This window comes from Convolutriloba macropyga, chromosome 2, assembly GCF_964194025.1.
Source record: "Convolutriloba macropyga chromosome 2, txConMacr16.3, whole genome shotgun sequence".
Classification (NCBI taxonomy): Eukaryota; Metazoa; Xenacoelomorpha; order Acoela; family Convolutidae; genus Convolutriloba; species Convolutriloba macropyga.
In genome coordinates, this window is record NC_134469.1 from 45222806 (window position 1) to 45244440 (window position 21635).

Below are 21635 nucleotides of genomic sequence, written 5' to 3' on the forward strand. Positions count from 1 at the left end.
TCTTTGGGCATGTTTTCCAGATATCTGAACACATCCAGTTCGCATCAAAATTAACAAACCCACAAACTTCGGGCGAAATGTTCTCAAACAAAAAGTTGCGGCAATTTTATCTAGAGCGGGTGTAATTAAGAATTTTTAATGCGGTTCGAACCCGCGACCTCTCGGATGGCAGCTTACCCACTACTCCACACTGGTTTTGCTACTATCTAGCTTACAATCGTCTAAGTGAGCAAGACTTAAATGTTCTAGAACGAAAGCTCTAAAACTTTCAAGCAAAAATTTTGCATAGAAAAGGACACACATGTGTACAATAGTTCCATCAAACTTAGTTCGAAAGCAATTGAACACAAAGTTACTCTTCAGCTTTCCTTTACTAATGTTTAATTGACCAAATGCTCTGACAAAATATTCTCTGGCATTTTTAAGAATGATGACAGCTTCTCTGAGCACAGAATTACGTATTTATCAACATGACCCCAAATTACGCGCTACACATTCGTTCTTAGGGAGCCATAACTAAAAAATAAACAGCAATATTAATTCAATAATTTGCAGTTTAAAATCATAGCCTGAGTTTAAACGATCTACAATATTTATATTAACTACGCTAACTCATTTAGACTAATTTTAATTTGGCTAATTTAATCGCATCACAATTGCTGAACAGTTTGTAAAAGAGCAAGATACTGTTCAATGTAAGGCATCTCAGTTTTGAAATCGAGATCGAGATAGTCATCTCCAGATTCATTCGTTATGACATCTTGCAATTTTTTCTCAGCCTCGTCCTCAAGCTTCCGCTTCCTTTCTTCGGCTTCTATCTGCTCTACTGTGTCAGTCACCTGAAATTATTAAGAACAATTTTTCTTCGAAAAGTATGATGAATCGGTTCATGAAATGCTCAAAGCTCGGAGCATTTTTTGCTCAAAGCTGCGAAAAACTACACTATAATTAATTGTCTCAACAATCTTGTGCAGTTGTGAACCAAGAACACATTATCTAAGCAGAACGAAAGCCATGCACAGTACAAATAAAAAACATAATTACATTTTGCATTACAATAGAGCTGCATGCTTTTTTACTTAAATGACTTCTATAGATCGAACGGCTAAATGAAGATCGAACTGAATGTAAAGAGTCACAAAATAAGTATCCCTTAGACTGTGTCCCAAATTTGAAAAGGCATATCAGGGCATATTAGATAAGGCACTGAGTTGTGATTTTGCTCTGCTTCTTGCATTTGTACAAAAATATTAACAAGGAGGCTCATTAATGCGCGTTCGCACATGATGTTTTGACCCGAGCTCAACTACATTTTTGACTTAATTGTCAACCAAATGAAGAAATAACAAAAATAGATGTTTGAGTTTAAAAAACTCGTTACAAAACCTAACTACTAATTGAATTACATAATGCCAATCCTCATTACAACACTCGCAAGATCTGCCATCAAAAAAAGACTACGAGAAAAAAAAACAAAAAACAAAATAAGCAAAAAAAACAAAAACTTCAAGGCAAAAAATCAATATCTAAATTTAAAAGCACCTAGTAACAACGTTAAAATGCAATCAGATAAAACCTTAACTACACAAACTAACTTTTTCCTAACTAAACAGCAGATGGAAATTTTTCTTAATGAGATTAGGTAACAAGTCGAATAAGAGAAGAAACAATGAGGCGAATTTCAAAAATCCATCAAGATTTTTTGAACCAAATAATTTCAAGTCTTAAAATTCATCAGCTTACAACGAAATAATTCTTGATAAATTTTAAAAAACGTCATTGTGAAACCAACGGGACCTGTCTTTGGTTAGACTAAGCCATAGGAATAGACTAAAGATACAGAAAAACTCAAAAAAACTACCAATAATTTACGAAAACAAATAAGCCATTAAAATCATTAGCTATCATCTGAATAATGTATTATTATTTCAGCTTTAATTTATACTAATTCAGCTAAAAGTTATACTGAACAAATAAATAAGTTCATTCTGGGCACATTTGAAAATAATTGGGATCTATTATTACCCGAATGTGCTAAAAGAAGAGAAAAAGACAAATATACCACTCTTATACCACTACAAAACTTTTACGAAAACGCAGATTGTCCAACAAACAAAACATACGTTACAACATAATATCAGTAGAAATGTTAATTTTTGAAAAACAAGGAATTGCATTCGACCTCTCTGATGAGAATAAGTTACAAGTTGACGAAAACAAAAAACTGAAAAAACTCGAAAAATTTTTGAAAACTGTATAATATCATAAACTTTATGACTATTCAATATAAACTGACTGCTTCGGGTAACTTCATTCATTCAATACTAAATCACAAGCTTATGAGATTGGTGCAGCGTTTTACGGCTACAAAGAATTTAAAAAAAGCGGGCAAAATAGCAAATTCAAAAAAATTGAGCGAGAAGTGTCGAGCGAAAAGCCATTGAAAAAAGAAAATTTCAGTAAAAACTTTTCTATTTTCTATTAATTCTTGAACAGCAATGGGATTCTTCTTTTTTTAACATTCTGACTTCAAAAATCAACAAATATGAACAAATACATTAAAACCACAAAATTTTTGAGAAAACCCGTAGTATCAACGTCATTAAATTGAATAGATTTAAACGAAAGCCAAACAAATACGCTAAATTAGGAATCAATAGGACAAAACAATTTTGACATTCATAAGTCATCAATAAGACATTGCAACAAGTCACTGACTATGAAAACCACAACAAATACAGGCAAAATCCAAAAATTCAAACGAAAATTGCGAGAAATTGTCGGGGTCATTTAAACCATAAGCTTTTCTCTGAATACTTGATCTATGATCAATCCAACGCATTCTCTAAGTCAATAGAAGCTATAAATAATAAGACAATGTGATAAGATTTCAAAAGGAACCAAAATTACGAAAATATCCAAAAATAAAAAAATTATGAAAACTCGTGCATCAGTCATAAAACCAATAGTAAGAAGACAAAACCGCTAACTAGATGAAATTTGCTTGAAGTAGAAAGGAAGAATTTCTTGAAATTAAGACTGAATTACAGTTCACGAAAAAAAGTTACCGATTGGTTAAGGTTCATAAAAATTTTCGAAAAATGTTGTCTTGACAGCCATTAAATTCAATAGCTTTCAACGCATGTTCATAAATACGCTTAGTTATGCCTTGATAAGAGGATAAAGATGTTTGTCAAGCATAGGTAATCAGTAAAACATCACAGTAAGTCTTATGACTATGAAGACAACAATAAATATAGGCAAAACCAAAAATTGAGTAGAAAAGTGCGAGAAAGTGTCCAAGCCAATTAAAAAATATGTTCTTTCTCTGAAAACTTTCACTATGATCCATTGAACGTCTTCTCTAAGCCAATGGGAGCTATCAATATTAAGAAAATGTGAGATTTCAAAAGGTACAAAAAATTTGAAAATAATTTTGAATTTTTTTCGAAACCTTGAAGCATTGAAGTCAAATGACCAATAGTTAATAGATAAAACTGCTAACCAGATTAATTTTGGTTGCAGTAGGAAAGAAAGGGGTTCTGAAATTACTGAGACTGGCTTACAGTTCACGAATATAAGTTTATGTTTGATTAATATTTAAAAAAAAATTCCGAAAATTTAGTTTCAAAGTCTCAACAGCCGTTAGCTGTCAATTTAAAGCACTAGATAGGTTCAGTTAATGCTCATTACGAAACCTATTGCACTTTTAGTTAAGGAGTCTATGCTATAGGACTCCAAAAAGGTTGTAAAACTTCAAAAATCAAAATTTCAATTAAAGTTACGAAAACTCAATTAGTTAAGAGGCGAAGCCAAAAAAACATGAGTGATTCTTTGAAAAGACTTTTTTGTTCATTGGGCTTCATTTGACTGTAAATAAGTTTTGTCATTCATGGAACCTCGATATGAAAAGTGACTAGCCTCTAGGTGATTTAGAAATAAAAAAATAAACGTTTTCTAAAAGAAGCTCTCAATTAGAATTCAAATTTTTGTGATGGTAAACTTCCCTATGAGACCAGATCTAGTCTATTTATCGCCTTTCGTCTATTAGGAACACAGAATTGATTCATTTTGTGGCGTGAAATGTAATTTTGAAATTATACTTTTATGGAAAAATCTTAGTTTGAACGAAAATTCCCCTAAAAGTGAACAAAATCATGCCAAATATCACGTGTTCACACAAAACTTTAAACCTCGAGAACTCTTCGAAAAAAAGATGAAATTCAAAAAATCTTTTAATTTCGAATTCTGCGCTGGACGAGCTTTTTAATGATAACACTAACATTTCTCTACGATGAATATATCGATCGGCCAAAATTGTCTGCACAAAAAAAACCCATTTGAGTATATAGTTCCTCCTCCCACAAGTGGGGTCGGAAGAACAAGGAGGATCGGTTAATAGACATCCCCACAAACATCCAACCGTTTTGATGCTACATTTTATAATCCAACACTAAAGCTGATGCTCTGGAAGATAAGTAATTAGTCGTCAATTAAATATCGCATCTTTCAAAACATATTTGACCAACAGATTACTGATAACATCGAGATTAAAATTCGGTAACTAATCTACTGAAAATTTTAGGGTTCCTTCTGATATAAAATCAGCCAGTAAAGCAATGAGCTATCACAATTTGATTTAAAACGTGCTATATTGGATGTAAAAACCGTTAGAAACGTAGTAACGAATTTTATCACAGCTAAACTAGAAAAAAACAAGTATTCATTTTTCGAGGAAAATTTCTATTACTAGACAACAAGATTCGGTTATTTGATTCAGTTATTCCAACTAGTAATAAAATTCTGCTTCAAAAATGTAAATTTAATTAATATTATGTTTTCGAAAAAAAATGTACATCCCAACGATGTACAACAAACATTTTTCTATTTAAAAATTTTAGATCATCACCCTCATCATCACTGTTTGATTAAAAACTTCTTGCACTCAGAAGTGAATTTGGCAGGGGTGCATCTCACATGCACAAAAGCAATGCAGAATTCCTTGCAAGAAAGCTTGAAAGAATTTTACCGGTGAATATAATATAAAAACGCCGGATAACATGAGATTGAAAAATTGACGATGAAACATGAAGCAAAATCCGACTCTTAAAATGAGCTCGGTTAACAGGACACAGCAAAGAGGGCAAAACAAAACTCAACAGGTAAGACGATAGATAAAAGCAATGAATTGGCACTTAAAAATCGATTATTTTCTTTTAAATTTAATATTTGAACTGAAGGACCTACCCGGCAGATTGCCGGAAAATAGCCGCCATTGATTCCAATAACCAAGATTGTGATTTAAAAAAGAAAAAAACCAGTGGAAAAAATGATTTTTGTACAAATTTAAAGTGCGAACTATTTTGATAGTCCTGTCATAAAGTTGAACAGTTCGCTGCCTCTTCGACTCAAAACTGTTGTAAATTTTAGAAGAAAACCTTCTTTGAAGAGAGAAAGCTTAGTCATTCATTTCGAATTTCCGATTTTTATATTGCTGTCGAAAAAGTTAAATAACGCAATTCTTTAGTGATTGCCCTTTGGGATCGACGTGGTGTCAAATTCTTTCTCCTCAATTGTTTTGAAACGTTACTATAATTTTTCGAGTGAACTAAACCGTTCATCTGCCATATTTCGCAACATAATTAAACATACCAAGCATATTGCCGGAAAATAGCCGCCGTTGATTCTCATAACGAAGATTGGGATTCAAAGAAGTGAAAAAAATAGGGAAAAAATGATTTTTGTAAAAAACAATTTTAAAGTGCAAACTATTTTGATGTCATTTTGGAGCTGAACGTACTCCTGTTCTGTAGTGAGACTACACAGGGGCTAGTATCAATAACAATAATCATTAGAGATGGTAACTAAGAACGAAGTTTGAGTACCGGGCATCTAAAATTATACCATTTCTATTTCGGATTTCGTTTTTTGATGCTGACTCTGTTAACTTTGAATTGCTTTGCTGAGCGACTGCTGTCTTAAAACACTTTTAGCAGAATGTGAAAAGAGTGAAACTAGCCCAGAGAAGTCAAAAAAGTTTCACGCAAAATGTTGTACAAGCTGTGAACTAAGGTAAAGCAAAAAAATTTTATTCGACGAAGTAAAAAAATAGGAGCGCTATAATAGCCGGCTGAGAAGCTGAGGCGGCTATAAATAAACAAACACTTTGAAGGGCGTCATGAGAAGCAGTGGTAAGCTCTCTTACTCAATTTGTTGAGGGACCTAATCCGGCTCTTCGATCTATGTACAAGGATCTGAGAGCCGCTTCCTTATAATATTTCATCGCGGATAGTAAAGTAGCATTTTCAATTTCGCAGAAATGAAAAACATTCCGCGATTCAATTTTGTCGACCTGTCTATTAACTTGCAGCAAAAATAACGCTGATCTATTATACGAAGTGAAAAAAAAACAACTATTATTAAAAAACTTCTAGAGAGTTTTAATCTTTCTTTTTCGAAATGGTGGATGCTATTCACTGCGCTTAAACTCAGCCGATGAAGTCTTCCAAACTCGTGGACCCGTAAAACTTAAACTTCCGTGTCCATGATTAGATTTACGTTTTGGTAAAGTAAGGTAGAACTGCTTAAAACTTCTAAAGATTTACTTAAAACCTGCTGGTAATGAATCAGGAATAAAGTACAGTGTCCAAAATAAAAAAACCAACTAATGTAGGAAGAATTGCTCGCGATCGACAGGCGATGCTATTTATTTCAGGGACTGTAGCCTAGATAAATTTTTCTCAATGAGTGCACAAATATTTAAACAGGCAGGGATTCGAACCATGGATCTGCCGATCCCTCACCAGGAGCAGTTATCATTCAGCTATCAGGCCCTTCTTGTTGCTATGCTGCAATAAATTTATTTTAGCAACAAGCATTACTTCGGAGTGAGAGCAATAGAGAACTCAAAAATGAAGAACGAAAAGCGTGAAAAAGTCACTTGAGAAGTTAAAGAATGTTCTAGAAGAAAAGCGCAAAAGCGGTCAAGCGAAAAATTTGCATTAAAAAGAGACCGACACGCTTACAATAGTTGCTACGAACTTCGTTTGAGAGCAATTAACCATTTTTGGCTGAGCAATTGGTATCCTATGAATATCATGTAGAAACATCGTTATACTTTCCTTTATTTAGCTGTAAACAAATCGCATGCAGAAAATTGAACCCTTTGTAGTTTATTGCTTTCGCGTCTTGGTACACATATATAGACTAATACAAAAATATAACCGTTGTAAAATCAAAATACGTATCAGTAAAATTTTCTTTTTGCGGGTCAAAAACGAGCTTAGGGTATAAAAACTACGGAGTTCAAAATAACATGATAACAAATATTGTTCACTTGTTATTCAGACGCGAATGCTCATCCAGACAAAACCCAAGAGTTTTGATCTCTGCGCTGAGCTTTATATACAAGTCGTTGTGTTGACAGCGTAAACTTAACTCATATTAGTGTTGGAGGAGGAACGATAGAACGAACGAGAAACACTGAAAACAAAATGCGTTCCAGCAGAGATATTTGTGTCTTGGCAAATTTCGTTGATAGGTCCTGTGATTTCGTATTACGAATGAGAACGCACAGTTGACGGTCAACTAGATAACTCTTGATCAAATCAACAACACGAGTGGTCATTTTACATGTTTTTCAAGAATAACTATCAAACGACTTGGATTGAGAGTGTCAACAGCAGCAGTAAGGTCTAATGAAAACGAGCGGACAACTTTTCGGGCATCAGACACCAATAGTATGTCTCTGGTAGTTGGAATAAGGGCCGCTTCAGTTGAGTGTCTTTTCCTGTATGCTGAGACGAATATGAATGAGGGGGTACCCTTCTAGGTGCTGGAATAATTGAACTCACATTAATTTTCCGAAAAAAAATCTCCATTTTAGGGACAGCAGGACGCTAATTTTTCAGGATACAAATCCCGAAAACTAAAACCTGTTTTTTTCTAACCTACTGCTTATCATACTCACTAAAAATCAGACGCACATGATAAAAATGATATGTGCGCTTCTTTCAATGCCTGCAAGTTCTCGAGAAAGAAGCTGGTGAACGCTTCCGAAATACGAGCATCACTTTCATAACGTTTTGGTAAACCGTTATGTTCATTCAATCCGAGTAGGCTTTGATGGCAAAAAATATGATAGGTTTTTTCTAGAAGCCTTCGAAAGAGCAGACGTCGTGCAGACAATTTTTCAGTCGACAGATGAACGGATATAATAAATTCGATGGTTCCAAAACACCCGTTCTACTTTACGTTCGAGTAAAAATTTGTCGTAAAAGCGAATATCATGAAGCCGTACTGTTAAATCGGCACATAATAGTCAAAAAGATTGATATGTTTATCAACGAAGGCATGAAGAAGCATTCTAAAGTGCCTGCTACATATGATCTATGGAGCTTTGGTAGTTAGGATTCCACTTAACTTGATCCCGTTAATCGGAGAGATAAGATCGAAAGTATTTCCTTGTTTTCACGTAAAATTACTTCCTTTACATGCTGTTGAAAATTAAATTCGGAGAAGCAATCCCAAAATATTCGAAATTTCATCAAGTTTTCATTGAAATCAAAGCTGTCATAATAATCAGCAGCTTTTCCAAAGATAAGGAAATGTTCTCCGACAATCATTCAATTAAACGTTCCAAATTAGCAGCTCGTGGCCTATACAGAGCCGCCAGTAATAAGCCCTATCTATTAACACTCGTAAACATTAACAAATTAATCTCAATCAATACCGATTGCCAAAAAGTAAATAAAAAACACAACCTTATACAAAAGAGCAACTCCCCATTAGTAGAATAATCTTAATACCGCAATGCTATAGTGATTGCCCTTTGTGATCGGCGTGGTGTCAAATACTTTCTCCTCAATCGATTTGACACGTTACTATAATTTTTCGAGTGAACTAAACCGTTGTTCTATTGCCATGTTTCGCAAAATGATTAAACATGCCAAGCAGATTGCCGGAAAATAGCCGTCATTGATTCCCATAACCATATTGAGATTGAAAGAGAAAAAAACTAGTGAAAAAATGATTTTTTGTATAAAAGCAATTTTAAAGTGCGAACTATTTTGATGTCATTTTGGAGCTGAACGTACTCCTGTTTCGTAGTGAGACCACACAGGGGCTAGAAACATTACCAATAAGCATTAGAGCTGGTAACTAAGAAAAAAAGTTCGAGTACCGGGCATTAAAATTATCCAATTTCTATTTCTGATTTCGTTTTTTGATACTGACTCTGTTCAATTTGAATTGCTTTGCTGAGCAACTGCTGTCTAAAAACACTTTTAGCAGAATGAGAAAGGAATGAAACTAGCCTAGAGAAGTCAAAATGATTTCACGCAAAATGTTGAACAAGCTGTGAACTAAGGTAAAGCGAAAAATTTTTTTTCGACGAAGTAAAAAAACATAGCAGGACAAGTCCTGACGTACAATTCAAAGAATTAACAAAAAAATAGACCTGGAATAGACCATGAGTGAATTGGCAAAACCATTTCTAAAAAAAACAGATAAAAAATAAAAAAAAACAGAATCATTGTCAAAATGCCGCATGTGAAAAACCACAAGCCAGAAGAATGAACTATGTATGGATTGGAAAAACCATTTAGAAAACAATCCGATCCAAAAAATTGAAAAACAGTTAATCAAAGTGAAATTGCCGCGTGTGAACAAAAAATCACAAGCGAGAAAGCGAATTTTTGTTAAAACACCGTTTTCTCACTCTACTTTAAACTTAGAGCGAAAAATTTCACTCGCTTTTTCGCTCCACTTCCTGTTTCGGCGTGACCAAAATCACTACTCCACTTTGACTTCAAGAATCATGAAAAATGAAAATGTGTGAAAAAATCTTTAAAAAAAAGACAGCGCCCCAATACAAATCAATTTCTTTGAATTGTAAAAAAAATAGGAGCGCTATAATTGCCTGCTTAGAAGCTGAGGCGGCTATTAATAATTAAATTCCTCCATCGTTAGAGCTCGATACAATTTTACCTTTCAAGCTCCATAAACATTTACCAAGCTTTATAGTGCAACTGATTCCAATAGAAGATTTGTGCAAAAAGTTGCAACACCACTAGAAATCTAGCGCATCATTGTACGACCAATTAACAAGTTCTTCACAGAGACTACACTACACTTACCTGCCACTCAACAATAAGTGGGAATTCCGAAATCTTCAGAAATATTGAAAACAAAATAACAGAAATTCAATAGTATCTCAGCTCAGCTATCGCTATCGAACCTGTAAATTTTTGATTATCAGTTCCAGATGTTAATTATCAGTCCAACGTGCCAAGTATAATCAATTAAAGCCACAAAATAAAACATAGGTGGCAGATTGCCAGAAAATAGCCGCAATAGATTCGTAGATCGACAGTCTAAAAAAACAGTAAAAAAGAAAGACCGAAAAAATTCGTATTTTCATTGAAGGCTGATCTGTTATATTTTGATTAAAAATCTGTATAAGTTATTGCTGCCTCTATTAGCTGATCTCAAATAACCTTCATTTAGAGTAACACACATCCATTTGACCTTATCTCTTTGAATTAAAGTAAATAAAAGTCAATTTCAAAGTGAGGAAGTCATTTTTGTGAGTGAGGTAAGTCAAGTGTGACCAAAAATTTAATCACGCGCATGAACAAAAAAACTCGCTGCACTAAGAGCGAAAAATGACGTCACACATGCAATTCAGTTGAAATTGCATGAACGAATGAACAAAAAGTGGCTGTGACGTCATATGGTCGTAACAAAAATCATGACGACGAAATAAAAAAAACATAGCAGGACAAGTCCTGACGTACAATTCAAACAATTTTCATTGACTTAGCAAACAACTAGAACCAGAACGGACAATGAGTGAATTGGGAAAACCATTTCTAAAAAAAATCAGATGAAAAAAACAAAAAAAACAGAAAATCAATGGCAAAATGCTGCTAGAGAGAACAAAAAACCACTAGTGAGATATGTAATTTTGATTCTAACAAAAAACTAGGTCCAGAATGAGCTGTGAATGGATTGGAAAAACTATTTACAAAAAAATCCGATCCAAAAAATTGAAAAAACAATAAAAACCAGAGTGAAATTGCCGCATGTGAACAAGAAACCACTACCGAGAAACAAAATTTTTGTTCAAACACCGTTTTCTCACTCTACTTTAAAATTAGAGCAAAAAAATTCACGCCGCAAAACCACTCGCTTTTTCGCTCCATTTCCAGTTTCGGCGTGACCAAAATCACCACTCCAATTTGACTTCAAAAATCATGAAAATGTGTGAACAGATCTTAAAAAAAAGACAGCGCCCCAATACAATTCAAATTCTTTGAATTGTAAAAAACCAAGAGAAGGCCAATAATAGCCCCAGCTATCGCTGTGCGGCCATTAAAAAACATCTTCAATTTATCACAGGAAGATCGGCGTATCGCATAATTAGAGTCTAAAAGCCGAAAGGCTCTAAGATAACTTAATGCCCTCCGGACGTTACTTCAATTTCGTTATTGAGGGCGAAAAGTAAAAAGGAGGAGAAAAAACTGGTTAAGCGAAAAATCAGATTTAAAAAAGACAGCAGGACTATTATAATTGCTACAAACCTTGTTAGAGAGCAATTAATAATTGCTACAAACTGCGTTTGAGAGCAATTAATAGTACAGAAACTTGAATTTCGTATCATTAGGATTGAAGGAACTGCAGAGAATATATCTTGTCTCAATCACCCAACGCTTTGTTCGTCTGTTCTTTTTTTTCAATCGAAAAGCACATCACAAATTAAAACGCTATTAGCGCACTTGGCCATGCCTCATGTGCCATGGCCACGCCTTAGCACACCGTGGGACCTGATTGGAAACTATCACGACCGAACAAATTATCACAATCATATTTTTAGGCAAGCGTCTGAATGCTTTCGTTTAACTCCAATGACAATTAAATGTCAACATGGAACTTTTCCCGGTGGGGGGGGGGGCAATATTTAAGCGACGCGACATTTTAAAATACCTACAGCAAATTTTTTCATGAGAAGTAATTTATATCAAGCATCAAGTGAAAAGAAGACCTCGAGAGAAATCTTAATAATAGCTACATCTTTTTCTGAGGCATTGTCTAGCTACCTACCAAAACTCAAGAAGTATAATTCATCAAAAGTAGGTTAATACCTCATCGGGTGACATCCCAGACCAAATTCTCTCCACCTTCTCTTCGGCTCGTCTTAGTTGCGGGTTTCCTGCCATGTATTTGTGAGCTTGTTGGACATCATTTTGACAAATAATTAAAGCTGTGGCGCAGTGCAAAATTGACAATTCTTGGTCGACCAAACTTATCAACCGCGCCAATTTCAACTCATCAACCGTCGCGCAGCTGACATTGACTTTCGAATTGTCAACATGAAGCAGCTCCCTGTAGTCTTTCTCTTCCAGCACACGAAGGCACTCGTTTATATCATTGTCGAAATGCTTTAGTGCCAATACAACCGCAAATTTGGGGAAATTAGAAGCTCGAAGCGCTTTATATTGTGGCACGTTGACCTAAACAAAAGATTTTCCACTATCGCTGCACAATGATGCTCAAATTTTATCCTCAATTGATCCGAGTTCCTCTATACTATCAACTAGCTAAGCCACTAACTAATCTCTGCAGCGCAGCCTCCCCTTCTTAGGTGTGACATCCTACGTTTCGAATTACGGATCTAACCTGTTTTGGACCCCAGCATATAACTTCAACTATTGAACTCCTACTATTGAATCGTTATGCCTTTTCAGTAACAACTAACTGGGTTTCCTGCAAGTGTGAAGCCCAATTTCTCTCGAAGTATCTCGGCCTCTCTTTCTTCCTCAACTTGTTTCCTAATGGTTTCTTTCTTTTCCCTCTCGTTCAGAGCGTGCTCTACTGCGAGGGGAACTTGGTTGCCGCAGATACGAAGAGACAGCCGACTCTCCTTCTCGTCAAAGCCAAACATTAACATCTCTCCTAATTTCAGCTCGTCCACAGCTGCAAAAATATTCATATTTACAGCACATGGAAGAACTGTTTCCGGTTAGTTTGAGCAAACGTTCATTCTCGGGTAACTTTTAGTGATTATTTTAGCATTGCCCTCGAGATTGGAGCATTATAACCACTGAGTGTAATATCTTCAATAAGTAAAATCTGGTAAACTTAAAGTTTTGTGTAGAACTGAGGACTTACCTAATTCTTGTACCAATCGTTGAGCCTCGGTTAACTTGTCACCACTTTCCGCATATTTCTTGAGGTAAAAGAAAACGACGCCTTCCAACAGTCGCAGCCTCACAAACAAAGCCTTCTCCTGGTGCGATTTACCTAAAGCATCTCTCTCTCTCTCACTGGAAATTAAATAGGCAATCAGATACAATACAGATTGCTTCTTTTTAAAATAGAGATCACAAGGACAAGGCAAATAATCACTTGACTTGAGAAACAAGCCGACAAGAGATTCCGAGCTAGACAGTGCAATCGTAGTTAGCACTTTCAGTTATTTGCATTCAGCCATTTGCCCAAATCTGCCCATTATTGGATTGGAAACGTACTGGTAGCTTGTGAGTTAAGATCAATTTTCCACAGTTTAACACTTTAATTTTCCACAGTTTAACCTCTTGAACTATTTACATTCAAATCGTAAAATATAAGGTACAAAAAAGCATTCATCATTTTTTTTGTCCAACTAGCAGATTGAAATTGTAGTAAAGCACACAAAATTCTATTGAAAATGTTCTAGAAACAAGTTAGTCCACCCGGCAGATTTCCAGAAACTATCAGCTTGTTTGTTTTGCATGTAACTGTGATCAGTTTAGTTTAGCTTCACAGCTGATTGAAATGAAAATTTTTTCCGAAAACTAAGTTATCCAAATACCCACCGTTGTACCGGTTGAAATAAATATTAATCTTGATTCTTACAGAATTAAAATTTAATTTTCTTCAGGGCGAAATACAAACCAAAGTTGTACATTTTGAAGCAATTTTTCTTTGTCTTTGTACTTGAATTCCATGCCTTTCAGAATTTCAAAACACAATCTATGGTCTTTAAAAAGCAATTTCAAATTTGCATAGACATTCAACAAATTTTCGATTTTCAGTATAAAAATAACTTGATCAATATACATTATATAAAATATATTTCACAATAACCTTTTGACACCGTTTTCCGCCCTTTGTATCGACTGACGAGATTTCACTTTAGATAGTTTATGTTGAACATATTCAACATATATTTACACAAAGCCTAAATAGTACGGAATTTACTTTTTCGCGGCGCTTAAAAAACCTACAAGAAAGAAGCAATGGAAGATAAATTATCAAACTTAATTGCCCCAACTCGGTGCTCGTTTTTATTTGAACACGATTGGCTTCTCTGCAACAGCTCTATTAAAACAGTTGACAAATAATTTAGACCAGTTATTCTCACAAGATTAATAAAGCAGTTAATTGGATCCTTATCAGCCAATAAAATTGGACACGAGCCCTTCAGGCCATTACAGAATAACATTATGATGCGAATCTTTTTTATTAATGGCCAAGAGCTTCTATTTTAAAAATCTGAATAATTTATAGCTGCTTCTAATAGCTGCTCTTAAATAACCTCCAAGGTATTTACACCCCACATACACCCAATTGACATACCTCCTTGAAACAACCTCTTGCAAGTCAATTTGAAAGCGAGGAAAGCATTTTTGAGGCAAATCACCTGTGGCCAGAATTTTAATCACGCGAATGAACAAAACTCAGTGGAAAAATGACTTCACGCAAAAAAAAATAGTCAAAATTTCATAAATGAAAGAACAAAAAGAAACAATCGCGACGTCATATGGTCGGAACAAAAAATCTTGACATAAAATACACAGCAGGACAAGTCCAGAAATTTCATTGAATAAATACAGAAGAAATAGATCTAGAAATTACACGGCTTTTTATTCGGAAAAGATTTCATGGCAAAATTCAATAGAAAACTTAAAAAATGTTTATAATGGAAATCAAATTGATTTATGTGAACAAAAAAACATAACCGACAAACGTCGGGCGAATTGCTCTCAAACAACCAGCGAGCGGTTGGCTTCGTCAGCAGCTAGCCGCAGTTTAGTGAAGCTAGCTTTAGCTTGATTTGACACTGCAACTTTTAGTTTTCTAGCCTTGTCAGTAAATAAATAAAATAGAAAAAACAACTGACTTTGAAAAACAACCGCAAATTTTGAAATCGCAAATTTTAACAAATTTTGCAAAAATTAAACATTTTAAATCCTCCAATCCATTTCATTGTCTATCCACTATCCCTATCTCAAGCTTTAAACAGTTCCACTGGCTTATAACGATCCATAGACATGGAACATGATAATTTTCCAAAAATTTGAAAAATAATTTAAGTTTCATCAAAAAATTGCTGAAGCTGGAGTCATTAAAAAATTGATAACCCTAGAAACTCTAGAAACAATGCAACAACTTATTATCGAACCTCTGAGGAGGTCTCTAGGACCTTGGTCCCGGAAAAAAATTTAATTCGTGATATTAAAATCTTGAGAAACATTCCAGTACATCTAGAAACCATGCAGCAACCTATTGTCAATCCCTAAAGGTTTTTTTAAGCTCTTGAGGCTGGAGAAGCCTACAAACGACAAGAAATTTTGAGAGGCAAAATGCAAGTTTCAAAATGCGTTTCAAAAGTTTGAAAAATTTTCAAAAAGCAAGTTTACGAAAAATTCAAGTTTTATTTCAAAAAATTGCAAAAAATTGTGACATAAAAAAATTGAAAACTATTCTATGGCACATAAAAACTTTCAGTAAATTATTATCAAACCCTTAAGGAGGTTTTCAGGACGTGAATATTGAAAAATGTCAAAAAAACTTTAAAATGCTAAAAATCGTTATGTTAAATTGTTGAAGCTATTCCACTACCACTAAAAACTATGCAGTAACTTACTATCAAACCCTAAAGGAGGTTTCATGACACCAAGGACTAAAATCAAAAACCGACAAAAAAAATTGCAAAAACTTGAAAAAAATTGAAAATTAGTATAAAATTGCGTGTTTTTAGCGAGCGGTTGTCCATCAGCAACTAAACATGGGGGGTGTGCGCACCGGGGAGCTGATGGTAGGGTGGTGTGGGGAAAAAGTGGGGTGCGAGGTGCAACAGCTTGGTGGGGGTGGGGGCAATAGTTGGGAGGTCAACAGCGGGGGTGTCTTCAACCTCAAAGAACCGCCCTCAACACATAACTTTAAGTCTCCAAAAGAATTTGAGCTGAAACAGAGCTAAAAAGCTCCAAGAGCACTTAAAATTCGCTGGGCGCTACTTGTTTATCCCGTTTTTGAGGACGAAAAGATAAATGGGTCAGACGATAAATCGGTCAAGCGAAAAATCGCATGAAGACCGACAGGACTAATATACTTGCTACAAACTTCGTCTGAGAGCAAATAATCACAACCCAGAAAGCAAAGTTTTTCTTTCAAACTTTTTTCTCCTTTCAAACTTATGTGAAAAATTCTACGAATTAAAACCTCTCGCTTTTTTGCCAGTCCATTTTGCCTTCAAACAGATTTTAAACACATAGCTTAAGAATTACGGACACGAAGTGAAGTCCTATTTGCCACAAAAAATTGAAGCATAGCCAGCCGATTACCTGAAAAAAAGCCACCGTTGATGCGCTTGATCCAAAGTGTGATTGAAACAACAAAAAACGAGATAAAATGATCTTTTTGGTTTTTTTCCATGTCAAAAAGTGTTCTAATTTGGCGTTCAGTTTCAATTGGATTCTATAATTATACCTAATTCAGCTTCTAAACTGAAGCTAAAAAGCTTAATACCAATGTCAGCTAGCAAACAACCTAATAAATAGCCGCTGTTGATGCGCTTGATCCACATTGGGATGTGGAAAAAGCAAGTTCGAAAAAATTTCAAAAAGCAAGTTTGCGAAAAACGCAAATTTTATTTAAAAAAATTTCTAAAATTTGATACTAAACAAAAAGTTGAAAACTATTCTAAGGCAAATAAAAATTTTCAGTGAGTTATTATCAAACCCTTAAGGACATTTTCAGGCACCTGCGCCTGAATAGACGTGAATAATGAAAAAAAATGTCAAAAAACTTTAAAATGCTAAAAATCGTTATGTTAAATTGTTGAAGCTATTCCACTACCACTAAAAACTATGCAGTAACTTACTATCAAACCCTAAAGGAGGTTTCATGACACCAAGGACTAAAATCAAAAACCGACAAAAAAAATTGCAAAAACTTGAAAAAAATTGAAAATTAGTATAAAATTGCGTGTTTTTAGCGAGCGGTTGTCCATCAGCAACTAAACATGGGGGGTGTGCGCACCGGGGAGCTGATGGTAGGGTGGTGTGGGGAAAAAGTGGGGTGCGAGGTGCAACAGCTTGGTGGGGGTGGGGGCAATAGTTGGGAGGTCAACAGCGGGGGTGTCTTCAACCTCAAAGAACCGCCCTCAACACATAACTTTAAGTCTCCAAAAGAATTTGAGCTGAAACAGAGCTAAAAAGCTCCAAGAGCACTTAAAATTCGCTGGGCGCTACTTGTTTATCCCGTTTTTGCGGACGAAAAGATAAATGGGTCAGACAATAAATCGGTCAAGCGAAAAATTGCATAAAGACCGACAGGACTGATATACTTGCTACAAACTTCGTTTGAGAGCAATTAATCACATCCCAAAAAGCAAAGTTTTTCTTCCAAACTTTTTTCTCTTTTCAAACTAAAGTGCAAAATTCTACGAAACAAAACCTCTTGCTTTTTTGCCAGTCCATTTTGCCTTCAAAATTCATGAAAAGATGTGAACAGATTTTAAACACATAGCTTAAGAATTACGGACACGAAGTGAAGTCCTATTTGCCACAAAAAATTGAAGCATAGCAAGCCGATTACCTGAAAAAAAGCCACCGTTGATGCGCTTGATCCAAAGTGTGATTGAAACAACAAAAAACGAGATAAAATGATCTTTTTGGTTTTTTTCCATGTCAAAAAGTGTTCTAATTTGGCGTTCAGTTTCAATTGGATTCTATAATTATACCTAATTCAGCTTCTAAACTGAAGCTAAAAAGCTTAATACCAATGTCAGCTAGCAAACAACCTAATAAATAGCCGCTGTTGATGCGCTTGATCCACATTGGGATGTGGAAAAAGCAAGTTCGAAAAAATTTCAAAAAGCAAGTTTGCGAAAAACGCAAATTTTATTTAAAAAAATTTCTAAAATTTGATACTAAACAAAAAGTTGAAAACTATTCTAAGGCAAATAAAAATTTTCAGTGAGTTATTATCAAACCCTTAAGGACATTTTCAGGCACCTGCGCCTGAATAGACGTGAATAATGAAAAAAAATGTCAAAAAACTTTAAAATGCTAAAAATCGTTATGTTAAATTGTTGGAACTATTCCACTATCACTAAAAAATATGCATTAACTAGCCATGGGGGGGGGGGGAGGGGTGCACCGGGGAGCTGATGGTAGGGTGAGGTGGGGAAAAAGTCGGGTGCGAGGTGCAGCAGCTCGGTGGGGGTGGGGGCAACAGTTGGGAGGTCAACAGCGAGGGTGTCTTCAACCACAAAGAACCACCCTCAACACATAACTTTAAGTCTCCAAAAGAATTTGAGCTGAAACAGAGCTAAAAAGCTCCAAGATCACTTAAAATTCGCTGGGCGCTACTTGTTTATCCCGTTTTTGAGGACGAAAAGATAAATGGGTCAGACGATAAATCGGTCAAGCGAAAAATCGCATGAAGACCGACAGGACTAATATACTTGCTACAAACTTCGTCTGAGAGCAAATAATCACAACCCAGAAAGCAAAGTTTTTCTTTCAAACTTTTTTCTCCTTTCAAACTTATGTGAAAAATTCTACGAATTAAAACCTCTCGCTTTTTTGCCAGTCCATTTTGCCTTCAAACAGATTTTAAACACATAGCTTAAGAATTACGGACACGAAGTGAAGTCCTATTTGCCACAAAAAATTGAAGCATAGCCAGCCGATTACCTGAAAAAAAGCCACCGTTGATGCGCTTGATCCAAAGTGTGATTGAAACAAAAAACGAGATAAAATGATCTTTTTGGTTTTTTTCCATGTCAAAAAGTGTTCTAATTTGGCGTTCAGTTTCAATTGGATTCTATAATTATACCTAATTCAGCTTCTAAACTGAAGCTAAAAAGCTTAATACCAATGTCAGCTAGCAAACAACCTAATAAATAGCCGCTGTTGATGCGCTTGATCCACATTGGGATGTGGAAAAAGCAAGTTCGAAAAAATTTCAAAAAGCAAGTTTGCGAAAAACGCAAATTTTATTTAAAAAAACTTCTAAAATTTGATACTAAACAAAAAGTTGAAAACTATTCTAAGGCACATAAAAATTTTCAGTGAGTTATTATCAAACCCTTAAGGACATTTTCAGGCACCTGCGCCTGAATAGACGTGAATAATGAAAAATAAATGTCAAAAAACTTTAAAATGCTAAAAATCGTAATGTTAAATTGTTGGAACTATTCCACTATCACTAAAAAATATGCATTAACTAGCCATGGGGGGGGGGGGGGTGCACCGGGGAGCTGATGGTAGGGTGAGGTGGGGAAAAAGTCGGGTGCGAGGTGCAGCAGCTCGGTGGGGGTGGGGGCAATAGTTGGGAGGTCAACAGCGAGGGTGTCTTCAACCACAAAGAACCACCCTCAACACATAACTTTAAGTCTCCAAAAGAATTTGACCTGAAACAGAGCTAAAAAGCTCCAAGAGCACTTAAAATTCGCTGGGCGCTACTTGTTTATCCCGTTTTTGAGGACGAAAAGATAAATGGGTCAGACGATAAATCGGTCAAGCGAAAAATCGCATGAAGACCGACAGGACTAATATACTTGCTACAAACTTCGTCTGAGAGCAAATAATCACAACCCAGAAAGCAAAGTTTTTCTTTCAAACTTTTTTCTCCTTTCAAACTTATGTGAAAAATTCTACGAATTAAAACCTCTCGCTTTTTTGCCAGTCCATTTTGCCTTCAAACAGATTTTAAACACATAGCTTAAGAATTACGGACACGAAGTGAAGTCCTATTTGCCACAAAAAATTGAAGCATAGCCAGCCGATTACCTGAAAAAAAGCCACCGTTGATGCGCTTGATCCAAAGTGTGATTGAAACAAAAAACGAGATAAAATGATCTTTTTGGTTTTTTTCCATGTCAAAAAGTGTTCTAATTTGGCGTTCAGTTTCAATTGGATTCTATAATTATACCTAATTCAGCTTCTAAACTGAAGCTAAAAAGCTTAATACCAATGTCAGCTAGCAAACAACCTAATAAATAGCCGCTGTTGATGCGCTTGATCCACATTGGGATGTGGAAAAAGCAAGTTCGAAAAAATTTCAAAAAGCAAGTTTGCGAAAAACGCAAATTTTATTTAAAAAAACTTCTAAAATTTGATACTAAACAAAAAGTTGAAAACTATTCTAAGGCACATAAAAATTTTCAGTGAGTTATTATCAAACCCTTAAGGACATTTTCAGGCACCTGCGCCTGAATAGACGTGAATAATGAAAAATAAATGTCAAAAAACTTTAAAATGCTAAAAATCGTAATGTTAAATTGTTGGAACTATTCCACTATCACTAAAAAATATGCATTAACTAGCCATGGGGGGGGGAGGGGTGCACCGGGGAGCTGATGGTAGGGTGAGGTGGGGAAAAAGTCGGGTGCGAGGTGCAGCAGCTCGGTGGGGGTGGGGGCAATAGTTGGGAGGTCAACAGCGAGGGTGTCTTCAACCACAAAGAACCACCCTCAACACATAACTTTAAGTCTCCAAAAGAATTTGAGCTGAAACAGAGCTAAAAAGCTCCAAGATCACTTAAAATTCGCTGGGCGCTACTTGTTTATCCCGTTTTTGAGGACGAAAAGATAAATGGGTCAGACGATAAATCGGTCAAGCGAAAAATCGCATGAAGACCGACAGGACTAATATACTTGCTACAAACTTCGTCTGAGAGCAAATAATCACAACCCAGAAAGCAAAGTTTTTCTTTCAAACTTTTTTCTCCTTTCAAACTTATGTGAAAAATTCTACGAATTAAAACCTCTCGCTTTTTTGCCAGTCCATTTTGCCTTCAAACAGATTTTAAACACATAGCTTAAGAATTACGGACACGAAGTGAAGTCCTATTTGCCACAAAAAATTGAAGCATAGCCAGCCGATTACCTGAAAAAAAGCCACCGTTGATGCGCTTGATCCAAAGTGTGATTGAAACAAAAAACGAGATAAAATGATCTTTTTGGTTTTTTTCCATGTCAAAAAGTGTTCTAATTTGGCGTTCAGTTTCAATTGGACTCTATAATTATACCTAATTCAGCTTCTAAACTGAAGCTAAAAAGCTTAATACCAATGTCAGCTAGCAAACAACCTAATAAATAGCCACTGTTGATGCGCTTGATCCACATTGGGATGTGGAAAAAGCAAGTTCAAAAATATTTCAAAAAGCAAGTTTGCGAAAAACGCAAATTTTATTTAAAAAAACTTCTAAAATTTGATACTAAACAAAAAGTTGAAAACTATTCTAAGGCACATAAAAATTTTCAGTGAGTTATTATCAAACCCTTAAGGAGATTTTCAGGCACCTGCGCCTGAATAGACGTGAATAATGAAAAATGAATGTCAAAAAACTTTAAAATGCTA

The 21635-nt window shown here is 35.3% G+C and overlaps 1 protein-coding gene across 1 annotated transcript in view; it reads right to left on the bottom strand.

Annotated features, from left to right (window-relative positions):
- Positions 1 to 524: 524 nt before the first annotated feature.
- LOC142358701 (NEDD8 ultimate buster 1-like) overlaps positions 525 to 21635 on the bottom strand; it is a 32168-nt gene continuing 11057 nt past the window's right edge. Inside the window, exons 2-5 of the mRNA XM_075410227.1 lie at positions 13171 to 13302; positions 12758 to 12975; positions 12144 to 12512; positions 525 to 839 (exon numbers count right to left, since the gene is read on the bottom strand). Coding sequence (XP_075266342.1) covers positions 651 to 839; positions 12144 to 12512; positions 12758 to 12975; positions 13171 to 13302 — 908 coding nt within the window. The 3' untranslated portion in view covers positions 525 to 650. The remainder of the gene's footprint in view (positions 840 to 12143; positions 12513 to 12757; positions 12976 to 13170; positions 13303 to 21635) is intronic.